The sequence below is a fragment of the Schistocerca nitens genome, chromosome 5, assembly GCF_023898315.1.
Source record: "Schistocerca nitens isolate TAMUIC-IGC-003100 chromosome 5, iqSchNite1.1, whole genome shotgun sequence".
Classification (NCBI taxonomy): domain Eukaryota; kingdom Metazoa; phylum Arthropoda; class Insecta; order Orthoptera; family Acrididae; genus Schistocerca; species Schistocerca nitens.
The window spans coordinates 526,823,386-526,836,221 of record NC_064618.1 but is presented as its reverse complement, the minus strand read 5'-3'; the positions used below and the strand labels follow the sequence as shown (position 1 = coordinate 526,836,221).

The following is a 12,836-nucleotide window of genomic DNA, read 5'->3' as shown; positions in this document are numbered from 1 at the left end:
TGCCCGGTGAACGTCATCTGCCAGCGTGTGTAATGCCAAAAGTAAAATTCGGGGGCGGTGGTGTTATGGTGTGGTCGTGTTTTTCATGGAGGGGGCTTGCACCCCTTGTTGTTCAGCGTGGCACTATCACAGCACAGGCCTACATTGATGTTTTAAGCACCTTCCTGCCTTCCACAGTTGAAGAGCAATTCGGGGATGGTGATTGCATCTTTCAACACGATCGAGCACCTGTTCATAATGCACAGCCTGTGGCGGAGTGGTTACACGAGAATAACATCCCTGTGAGGGACTGGCCTACACAGAGTCCTGACATGAATCGTATAGAACACCTTTGGGATGTTTTGGATCGCCGACTTCGTGCCTGGCCTCACCGACCGACATAGATAGCTCTCCTCAAATGGTTCAAATGGCTGTAAGCGCTATGGAACTTAACATCTGAGGTCATCAGTCCCCTAGACTTAGAACTACTTAAACCTAACAAACCTAAGGACATCACACACATCCATGCCCGAGGCAGGATTCGAACCTGCGACCGTAGCAGCAGTGCGGTTCCGGACTGAAGCGCCTAAAACCGCTCGGCCACAGCGGCCGGCCAGCTCTCCTCAATGCAGTACTCCGTGAAGAATGGGCTGCCGTTCCCTAGGAAACCTTCCAGCACCTAACTGAACGTATGCCTGCGAGAGTGGAAGCTGTCATCAAATGGTTCAAATGGCTCCGAGCACTATGGGACTCAACTGCTGTGGTCATAAGTCCCCTAGAACTTAGAACTACTTAAAGCTAACCAACCTAAGGACATCACACACATCCATGCCCGAGGCAGGATTCGAACCTGCGACCGTAGCGGCCACGCGGTTCCAGACTGTAGCGCCTTTAACCGCTTGGCCACACCGGCCTGCCAAGCTGTCATCAAGGCTAAGGGTGGGCCAATACCATACTGAATTCCAGCATTGCTGGTGGAGGGCGACACGAACATGTAAGTCATTTTTAGCCAGGTATCCGGATACTTTTGATCATATCGTGTACGTATGCGCCACTACCGCCATCTGTATATGTGCATATCACTATCCCATGACTTTAGTCGCTTTAGCGTGTTCTGGTGAGGTAAATTCTTCCCTGTCCTTCTTTTCCACGTATTTGTGTCCATATTCAAAGACAGATCTATGTTGGCTGAAATTCATAAGAAGGAATAAAGGGCCACGTCGTGTCCATGGAAAAAAAAAAAAAAAAACGGGAATGTGTGAACGTTTGCTGGCAAAGAATTTGTCTGCTGTGACGATAACTTGGTGTGACTAGGAACTTCCGCCGATAGCGCTTTGGAACTTCTCTCCGCCGGGGCACGAGAGAGGCGCCGTCATTGCGGAAGTGTTGCTGGTGGTGGGCGGGTTGCATCTGGGAGGGCTTCCCCAGCGGCTGAGCTGTGCTGAGCCGCGTTCCGCATGCGGGCTGCGTCGCCGCCGTTGGTAGGGCAGTCACGCGCGAACCGCCGGACGCCGAGCGCAGAGCGCCGTTCCCAGGCAGTCGCGCGCCGCCGCCGGCCCGGGTAGCCGCCGCACCTGTGCACCTGCCGACGGCGCTCAGCTGCCCGCGTGTCATAAGGCCGCGAGTGAGCCGTCAGCGCTCTCGTCCGTCACATCTGTCAGCGGGGGCACAGCGAGCTGACACGGCGGCTACACCGGCCGCCTGCCGCCTGCCGCGCTGCCGTCCGTCAGCGGCCACTCCTCACTAGACACTAAAGAGCTCACCACTCGGCGCGCACTCCCTGCCAAACGGCATGCGAACGTCCGGAAGTCTCAGCTGGACGAAACTGTGTTGGTGCAAGTGCGAAGTTTTTCCTGAATCGCGATCCACAGGCACAAGTGGTGCTTTTAAATACTTGCTAGCGTTCTGGGAGTGAACGCAAATTCGATCAAAAGACAGTTCCCTTGTTTGTTTTGGCACACTGAACCTGTGAGCTTCATTGTCCAGTTATCAAGTAACCGACGGAAGTGCAACCAAGTCTGGTGTATCTGATGGTGCCTTACAGAAGACTGCTTACATATGAGTTCTCCTACAAACATAGACACCCATAACCGCTCTTAAACAATTCAGTACAGTGAATTAACCGTTCTGCAGATTGAGGTGTGTACAAAGTGCTTCACCTAACAAGCGCACAACTTTTATTTCGTGAATCGTTGAAGATATCGAAACAACCTTTCCGGCATATGGTGGTACTCAGAGGGGTGTGTAATTATGTTGTATATTTAATCTATTGAACTTTTGAGTCGACTGAGATACTGAAGCAAGTATTGTTGTTCTAAATGTAACGATATATATCCGGTCAGTCCAAAAAGTTTCGAGACTATATTACCAAAAAATAGAGAAACTTTCAAAAATGTTCAAATGTGTGTGAAATCTTATGGGACTTAACTGCTAAGGTCATCAGTCCCTAAGCTTACACACTACTTAACCTAAATTATCCTAAGGACAAACACACACACCCATGCGCGAGGGAAGACTCGAACCTCCGCCGGGACCAGCCGCACAGTCCATGACTGTAGCGCCTTAGACCGCTCTGCTAATCCCGCGCTATAATGGAAGCCATATATATTCAGGACAGTGGAAATTAAAATGTCCTGTGAAGCCTCTCCCGCCGGTTTGATATCCTATCCCCCCTTTAAAAAAATCTCATAACTGATCCTGGATGGGATTATTCTCTTCTGAAAATTTGCACTCTTCATTGCCTATCAGCTAATAACTTTAACTTTAATATTGTGGGTTTTACTGCTTCACAGGTTCTACAAAGTCTCCCATCACTCGAGTACAATGCTCAGAACGTTGATATAACCATTGGAAACTTGTCAGAGAAGTTCTTCTTAGAGGTGTTGTTCAACTCGTGAGTCACGTTAGTTTGAACGTCAGTTATGTTGTCAAAGAGTTGACTTTTCATTTGAATTACGGTACTTAGCCGTTTGGTAGTAGGTCCGCATTGATAACAGCAAGTCTCGTTAATAGTGGTAGTTTTTTTCCCGAAAAGAATATTGCGCGTCGTGCATTTCAGTTAAGTTGCGATTGGCGTCTAAGGGTCGTCGTTTTTGTTCTGGAGTCAAGGTGTGCGGGACAAACTTCACCCACACTTTTCTCTTATTCAAAAAATTCTGGATCCTGTCTCGGACACGTGGTATGGAGATGGTTCTCCATTCTGGTTTGTGACGCAATCACGTTGAGACACTATGGTCGTACGTCTACGCTGCCTGCTCACAACTGACTGGTCCGATGCGCATCTGTTTTTCACAGTCGTTGGTTCAAGCTGCCACCGTAGTCACTGCGCTGACGTCGCTTATACGATAGGAATAAAAACAGTCTCGGAACATTTTGGACGGACGACGTATTTTTAATGACATTCGAAAGCTCTTTAACAAACGCGCCCAGTGATATAACCGTTATTAGTGTTGGTGTTGAAATTTTCCGTACAGGTATACGAGAAATGAGCTTAAATTGAACGGAGTGACTGCCGGAATCGGCTGTTGCAGTGCAGACGTTGCCAGGTGGGTTTCTCGTGCCACTCTTCGTAGTTGTATCAAACCTGTCGGCTGTTAACTGTTTCCACAGAAGTTTTTCACTTAAAAATGATTAAGAACTCACACTTCAAACAGTTTCCCTAAGCCCCTTTTTCACATGCTGGAAGTTTGTATTTAGTTCAAAAAAAATGGTTCAAATGGCTCTGAGCACTATGGGACTCAACTGCTGAGGTCATTAGTCCCCTAGAACTTAGAACTAGTTAAACCTAACTAACCTAAGGACATCACAAACATCCATGCCCGAGGCAGGATTCGAACCTGCGACCGTAGCGATCTTGCGGTTCCAGACTGCAGCGCCTTTAACCGCACGGCCACTTCGGTCGGCTGTATTTAGTTCCAGTTACGCCAATCGTAGCTGACGTTTTACCTTTGTCGTACAATGTAGGGCTAATAGGAATTACATTTAATCTTAGCAGCGTAGGCCCGCCTTTTTGCTGCAAACCACAACGGAGCATGGCATGAGAAGCCCACATTTTTGACGCTGATTACACCACAACAGCCAACTGCGGTCGCCTTCCCATTCAACTGCGCCGAGGGAATGAATATCTGAGGACTTCCGCGCATGATGTGCGAATCTAGTCGGGCTACGCGAAACCTGTAGCGGTTTATGTGTACATGGATTTTCTTTCGTTTGTTTATGCCGTACGGGAGAAAAAGATGTCTTGTACTCTCCACTGTTGAAAACTGTGATTATGTCAGAAACTGTAAAATTTTTCGAGTGTTTTTTAACATTCCGAAGTATAATGGTATGAAATGGTTGTGATAAGTGACTGAGTAGCCAATACACATGTTTTCCATAGTTTTTGATCCACACCACATACTCACGACCTGCTGCGAGACAGGTTGATGTGACTATCAACTGCTAAGCATACAGATCTCAAGTGTACCCTGCGGGATTAGTAGTCCGTGACATCGACTGAAAAGACCCTTGTAGTAGCCGACGTAATCTTGTTCCGCGAGATAAGTAAACGACGATGCCTGCTCGGCTGTTGTACAGGTTGTAACCGGTGACTGTTAACAGCGTACCACAGCGGTGTAACGGAGGTCAAGACGAACAATTTGATAAAGGACACTTGCCCTCTATCAAGGCGGAAAACGTCGAATTGGCCTTCAGGAGCCACGCAAACTACAACGCATGCGCACCGCGGAAGGTCTTCAATATTCTTTTCGGGCACCGGGTTAGTCAGCTATTTCGGTAACATTATTAATTTAAGCTGGCCGGAGTGGCCGAGCGGTTCTAGGCGCTACAGTCTGGAACCGCGATGCTGCTACGGTCGCAGGTTCGAATCCTGCCTCGGACATGGATGTGTGTGATGTCATTAGGTTAGTTAGGTTTAAGTAGTTCTAAGTTCTAGGGGACTGATGACCTCAGATGTTAAGTCCCATAGTGCTTAGAACCATTTGAACCATTTTTTTTTTAATTTTCATGTCAGGCTAATGAAAGAACAAAGACTTTTGTCAGCGTTATGAAAATCTAATTTCGTGTACAATTCGAAGTGAACTTAACCCTTATAAGCGCAATAGTTTCGTAGTAAGAAGTCGACAGAAACAAAACGATTTAATTGTCAATTTTATGCTGTTGAACTTCACAATGTTTCGAGGTAAAATGTTTACAACTTTCGTCAATATTACATCAGGAGGGTTTTAATATTCAAGGAAGGTTTTGGCCAAAATTTCTCGCGGCATGCATACTCTTGCTTAAGTGGCTTTTGTTGGCCTGTCGGTGGTTCTTTCCCGGCTAGAGGGACCAAAAATGCCCTACATCAAATTGTTCGTCTCGACTTCACCTACACCTACACCTTGTATAGGAAGATGGTTGTGATGCACGTCGGCAGTGGTTAGCTATCGCGGTTGTTCGTATTGTATTATGCTTTGACCATGGCACTCTACCGCGATCGCTGACGCAGTGTCTTTGCCTTGTGTTGCAGAGCCGGGCACCAGCGACGGCAGCAGCGCCGGCCCTGCAACCACCAACTCGCCCGTCAACAAGCGGAGGGTCTTCAGTGGGTGAGTACTGCTTCTCTCCTCTCCTCTCCTCTCCTCACCTACGTCCTCGATGTGTTGTGTTGTTGCACCTAGTAGGTTACAGCCGTTACAGCTGCTTTCTTCGTGGTATTTCGTCCACAGAGCCAGTCGCTAATATTCGGTCAGGCTTTGTTATTAATAAGTTATCACACAACTAATGCGGACGTATTGAATAGGATTGGGGAGAAGAGAAGTTTGTGGCACAACTTGACCAGAAGAAGGGATCGGTTGGTAGGACATGTTCTGAGGCATCAAGGGATCACCAATTTAGTATTGGAGGGCAGCGTGGAGGGTAAAAGTCGTAGAGGGAGACCAAGAGATGAATACACTAAGCAGATTCAGAAGGATTTAGGTTGCAGTAGGTACTGGGAGATGAAGAGGCTTGCACAGGATAGAGTAGCATGGAGAGCTGCATCAAACCAGTCTCAGGACTGAAGACCACAACAACAACAATCAGTTATGTTTCGAACGCACTGAGCACTGCTCTGGATGATTAGAGAGTTGGCTGTTCAATAACAAAGCGTTATCAGATCACTGTCAAATGTCAATAAATAGTTTTTTTTTGAGTAATTAAGTTGGAAGGGTCGTAAAGGAAAGAATCTTTAATATTCGGTCACGTAAGAATTTCGCTTGAGTTCACTCGCGTCAATGCGTTATTACAGAGTCTGTTCCTCCCTGTCTGCTAGCGTGTTCTTATTAGCCCTGTCGCGTAGTCTACAAGGTCACAAAGGGGGCGCAGGGGAATTAACACAACACGACATCAGCGACATCTTGTCATGTTTCACCGTGCGAACGGACGCAGTCGCAGAGACTTGGCTAGTTCCCTGAATATGCGCAAAATTACGGTTGGGGATGTTATAAGATGATCTGAGAGGGAGTGTATAGAATCTGTCTTTCAAATCTGAATGATTGAGAAAGGCGAATAATCGTAAGACAGAGTAATCATAGTCCTCCATTAAGCGCACGAACAGTTGCACTCCAGGTGCTGCAAGTGACTGAATTTTCAAGATACTACAGCTTCACTTGCAGAGTCAGCAGCTCTTCCATTGTGCGGCAATTCGTTGCCGGTCGTCGTCGTAACCAAGCGGGTGATGGTATACAGTAGCCACTGAGAATCGCTCCATCTCGTAATACTGGTTGTCACAAATATTTCACTCTTTTTTCCGAATATTCCATGATTGCTGAGATTGTGGTTAGGAAGAGACATGACTTATTAAAAAAGTGTAAGCCACAGATTTCATTTATTAGAAGAATTCATGTTCTCTGTTTTCAAATTTAATTCTTTTGTGAGATGTGTATGTGAAAATGAAGCACATGTTACGGGAAACAGTGAAGTGACATCCTGTGCAATGTGAAATTTTTCTGTAACGTGGACAGTACAAAATTAATTTCATTGCGTGGGATATAGTTGACCAAGAGGTGCCATAAGAAAATACGAGGAATCGTTCATACACGTTATATTGCTATTTTGCTTCTTATAGTTGATAAAGCGTGAATGTCTTTTCAGTACATGAGGCGGAAGAAGAGAAAGGCCGACACGTTGTACATTCACACATGAAACATTTTGCAATACGTCTTGAAATGTATATGTCGTAACTGTCTGTTATCGTATCAAATATATTACTTGCTGACAAATCGAAACTTCTTCCTGGACTGGAAGTTACGAACCGAATGGTTACTTTTAAGCGACAGAGCTCGTAGGAAGTGAGCTATTCAGGCACACCCACCGTTTGATGCAGAGTTTCAGTTTGCTAGCGCGTCTCTCCAGAACTTTACTTTGCACTATTACCACTGCAAGGAACATTTACCCGCATACTCTAACGCTCTTTCGGCTATATGCGCGATTCTGAAATCAGCTTTAATTGCTCAGGAAGGTGCAGTCCTATTCACAGTGAAATAATATTCCGGAAACAGCTCATGCCTTGTGGTCAAACCGTTCTCCACAGTACCCTCTTCCCCTACGAGTGGTAGTCCAGCGAGATGCTTGGAGTTCAGGGGCAAGGAGTGTGATATGACAGGAGGAAGCATTCTTACCTCGTATGAAGCATATTCGTGTAGTTCACATACTGAGAACGTTGCCACGGAAAGGCACACTTCTTTGTTCTTGTCTAGGTTCCAAATATAGTTTTACTCGCCTAAGAAGTTCCAAAACAGCGCACAGCCCGCTGCTGAGTTCTATACCAGGTCTGCCGGCCGCGATACAAGCGTTTCCCAACTTCTTAATATTAATCACTAGTAAAGCATTGTTGTCATCATTGTGGGTTCCTGAATTCTGCTGCAGTCAGTTGCTCTCCTTGCGGAAAATAGTGGAGGAAATTTTCGAAGGTCTGACATTTTATACAACTTTAACACAGCAACCTGCACGAGAGCTTCCTTTACCAAACATCTATCATGAAAACTTTCGTGGTTGTACACCTGGCTAACGACAATGGCAGGACTTTTCCAGACCTTCCAAAACAAGAAAACTCTCTAATAAGTTGTGAAACCGCTACCAGTTCCTAAACTGATGAACTATTTGAATCCTGTATTATTGCTTCCCATTTCCAGTTTCGAATAAAGCTTTCGTCGTCAGATGGCTAAAGTAAAAAATTTGCAACAGCAGACTATCATTTTGCCCCGTAACATGTTGAATGCAGTTCAACCGAAGATTTAGCTGTCCATGCAGTAGAAAATACGATAGTGAGTCACTTTGCATTGGATTACCTGCTTTTAGCAGCACAGCTCTAAAATGTCTTCGTCTAATACACGAAAACCCAGTTGCAGCGCACGTACATGTGGATTTCCACTGTTGCCGTATTGAAACAATATCGGAAGTTTGCGGATTAATTTTTCACGTCACGTCGCATGTATTTCCTGTGAAACAGCTGGGAGTCACTATATAAAACGTAATTTCTTTAAAAGTTGCGTGTCGATTTTTTTACGCATTTTATATCCATACGATGAAAAGTACCGATCGGGAGCCTAATGTTAGAAAACTATTTAAAATTGAACTCCAGAAATATATGCTAATTGGAACTACTTTTATTGTGAAAAAAAAGTTGAAAAGCTGCACAGTCAGATTACGAAAAGAATGGAGACGGAGCAGAGTGGCTAGAGACCCGAGGCTGTGAATAAACACGATCCCACCTGTTGTCTTCCCCACTGTCCGCGCTTCGTCCTCTGAAGCACGGGCGGCAGCTTTTTATCCCACGCGCAGGCGCACAAGTAGCCGAGGGCGTGGCACACTGACAGGCGGCTGCTGGAACAGGTTCTTAATGATGGCCACGTCCTGCCTCGCAAATGTTCGTTTCTATTGATCTTGCCGTTGCGTTTCGTAATTTTCCTTGTCTTAAGCATAAAGAGGTCAACGCTGTTTAGTCATACAATTATATTCATAGAAAACCATGGCTGCCATGTTATGCAAAATATTTGTAAGACACAGCAGCAACCAGCCACAGTTTGGTATTGGTTCACTTTATGTAAAACCAGAATTTCTGGTTTCGAAATTACAAAGCAATCTTCTCATGGTTCACTTTCTTTTGTCAAAACGACGGGGAGTAGATTTACAAGGGAGTTGACTTACAATAAACACAGAATAACTGTTTCAATAATGATGGTAAATATCGGGAATAGTGCAAATTACATGAGAGGATAGTATGGGAGGTCTGTTTTCAGCGTCCTCGAGCGAGTAACATTCACGTTGTCTTGATGTTTGTAAAGTAACGACCAGCGGTCCTCATTATTATCTACATCTACATCTACATTTATACTCCGCAAGCCACCCAACGGTGTGTGGCGGAGGGCACTTTGCGTGCCACTGTCACTACCTCCGTTTCCTGTTCCAGTCGCGTATGGTTCGCGGGAAGAACGACTGTCTGAAAGCCTCCGTGCGCGCTCTAATCTCTCTAATTTTACATTCGTGATCTCCTCGGGAGGTATAAGTAGGGGGAAGCAATATATTCGATACCTCATCCAGAAACGCACCCTCTCGAAACCTGGCGAGCAAGCTACACCGCGATGCAGAGCGCCTCTCTTGCAGAGTCTGCCACTTGAGTTTGCTAAACATCTCCGTAACGCTATCACGCTTACCAAATAACCCTGTGATGAAACGCGCCGCTCTTCTTTGGATCTTCTCTATCTCCTCCGTCAACCCGATCTGGTACGGATCCCACACTGTTGAGCAATACTCAAGTATAGGTCGAACGAGTGTTTTGTAAGCCACCTCCTTTGTTGATGGACTACATTTTCTAAGCACTCTCCCAATGAATCTCAACCTGGTACCCGCCTTACCAACAATTAATTTTATATGATCATTCCACTTCAAATCGTTCCGCACGCATACTCCCAGATATTTTACAGAAGTAACTGCTACCAGTGTTTGTTCCGCTATCATATAATCATACAATAAAGGATCCTTCTTTCTATGTATTCGCAATACATTACATTTGTCTATGTTAAGGGACAGTTGCCACTCCCTGCACCAAGTGCCTATCCGCTGCAGATCTTCCTGCATTTCGCTACAATTTTCTAATGCTGCAACTTCTCTGTATACTACAGCATCATCCGCGAAAAGCCGCATGGAACTTCCGACACTATCTACTAGGTCATTTATATATATTGTGAAAAGCAATGGTCCCATAACACTCCCCTGTGGCACGCCAGAGGTTACTTTAACGTCTGTAGACGTCTCTCCATTGATAACAACATGCTGTGTTCTGTTTGCTAAAAACTCTTCAATCCAGCCACACAGCTGGTCTGATATTCCGTAGGCTCTTACTTTGTTTATCAGGCGACAGTGCGGAACTGTATCGAACGCCTTCCGGAAGTCAAGGAAAATGGCATGTACCTGGGAATCTGTATCTAATATTTTCTGGGTCTCATGAACAAATAACGCGAGTTGGGTCTCACACGATCGCTGTTTCCGGAATCCATGTTGATTCCTACAGAGAAGACTCTGGGTTTCCAGGAATGACATGATACGCGAGCAAAAAACATGTTCTAAAATTCTACAACAGATCGACGTCAGAGATATAGGTCTATAGTTTTGCGTATCTGCTCGACGACCCTTCTTGAAGACTGGGACTACCTGTGCTCTTTTCCAATCATTTGGAACCCTCCGTTCCTCTAGAAACTTGCGGTACACGGCTGTTAGAAGGGGGGCAAGTTCTTTCGCGTACTCTGTGTAGAATCGAATTGGTATCGCGTCAGGTCCAGTGGACTTTCCTCTGTTGAGTGATTCCAGTTGCTTTTCTAGTTCTCGAGACGCAGCACCTGCGTTGACTCATTCACATTAATAAAATATATATGCGAGGTCGCCACAGCCTGTATGAGCGTCAAACACAGACACGTCGCGAAAATATGCACCTGTGTATCGCACCATCAATATTCTCTATTAGTGCTCATGTGCAGCTGATCAACAGGGTACCGTCATCGTCGGATAGGAATTGGAGATCTTGTCCTCCGGGAATCTCGATCGCCAGAATTGACTGCTGTGGGCTTTTTCTGTGGGGCTGCGTGAAGTCGTTAGCGTATGAAACAACGAAGCGACTGATTGGTAGGATCCTAGGTGTGTCTCTCAATGTACAACAGAAACCAAGGACATGTGACAGGGAGTGCACAAATTTTATGTCATATTGTAATACGTGAGTTGAGATGGCCTTTAGTCCGAAAAGTTGCTGTGAGCTTAAGTTGTTTCTATGAATGTAAGTTGTTTACCTTAGTCAAAATCTAAATATTCCTTCCCGGCCATTAAGTACTTACTTCAGTATGTTCAGTTTAGGATGCTCTACACGATATTTTATTTTGACCACAACTGTTGGGACAGTCTTTAAATGTGGAAATAAAAAGCCTAAATGCAGGCAGATAACTTCACACAACTGTAAATAGGGTGTTTAAAAATATTGACACACATCGCAACAAAAGATAGTAGTTCTCAAAATAAAACGGTCGTATGAACATACTTCCAGAAACAAATACTCGTTGAGATTAGGACCAATCTGCCCCATAACAGACATCTTTATAGTGGCACTATAGGAGATGCTCTGTGTTTTTACGATTTACTGTTACAAATCCACGCGCACCTTCTCAAAAGGTCACCAAGGAGTTCGCATACTCCTGACATACATCGTGGGTGCTGTGATGGGTGCGCATTGTCGATGGGTGTTGTGAATTGGCTTCCACCTCCGCTCACTAAATAAACACCGAAGAAGTAAAAGAATGCGCCTTGTAATTCTGAGCAAGTTGGCGCTCAGGGACGAAAGACGTACATTGTGACTGGCCAGCGTTAATGTGATACACTTCGCCAGCATGTCGTACCAGCCCTACAGGGGTATCTTTCTCAAGATACTATTAATTGTGTTCAACTGCTCTTACACGCCGTTTGCCGCCTCTAAAAATATTACAGTGTCATCGGCAAATCTTAAAATTTTTAGTTGGGCTCCCCAAACTTTTAATTCCTTTTCCAAATTTCTCCCCGGTTCACTTTACTCTGTGTACAGATTGCGATCCCCTCGCAAGTCCTATGACTCTTATACGAGGGGTGTTCAGTGATTAGTGCAATATATTTTTTGTCGGCCGATTTCGGTTGAAAAAATGCGGTATTTGTTGTGGGACATCGACTTCAGCATGATCGTCACCACAGAAATGCAAACTACTGCTCCTTCTCCACGACAACGCAAGGCCTCAAAAAAGTGTACGGATCCGAGAAGGGCTTATAAAACTTCATTGTACTGTTCTTCCACATTCAACCTACAGCCCGCATCTCGCACTTTCCGACTTCCGTCTGTTTGGCGCAATGAAGAATGAATCCGCGGGAAGCAGTACACGGATGATGAGGAGGTTATTTGTGCAGCAAGACGTTGGCTCCGACATTGATCAGTAGAGTAGTACTATGCAGGCATACAGATCCTCCCAGTAAAGTGGCGGAAGGCTGTCGCACTGAATGAAGATAATGTTGAAAAATAGAGTTTTGTAGCTAAAGTAGTGGGGAATAACATAGTGTATTGGACTGCTGAAAAAAAACAACCAGCTTTCAGAAAAAAGCGTGTTGTATTACTTATTGAACGACGCTCGTAGCTGCAGTCTGGTTTCCGTACTGTGTGCTCCCCATATTTTATCCGTGCTACCTTCAGTGGATACGAAACTCTTCGCTCGTGTCGCATCGTTTCTAGTTCCATTCCGAGTTGTTGGGGTCTGCACATTTGCAGCCTAATTGGCCCAGAAACGTGCCGAGCTTTACGCGACACGCCCGCATGTCGGCGTACTGACAGCAGTATG

General features: G+C 45.4%; 1 protein-coding gene across 1 annotated transcript in view; it reads left to right on the top strand.

Moving 5' to 3' along the window:
* The window catches only part of LOC126259616 (kalirin), a 1,784,965-nt gene that overhangs the window by 1,600,498 nt on the left and 171,631 nt on the right, over window positions 1-12,836 (top strand). Inside the window, exon 31 of the mRNA XM_049956530.1 lies at window positions 5,486-5,564. Within this exon, the coding sequence (XP_049812487.1) occupies window positions 5,486-5,564 (79 nt within the window). The remainder of the gene's footprint in view (window positions 1-5,485; window positions 5,565-12,836) is intronic.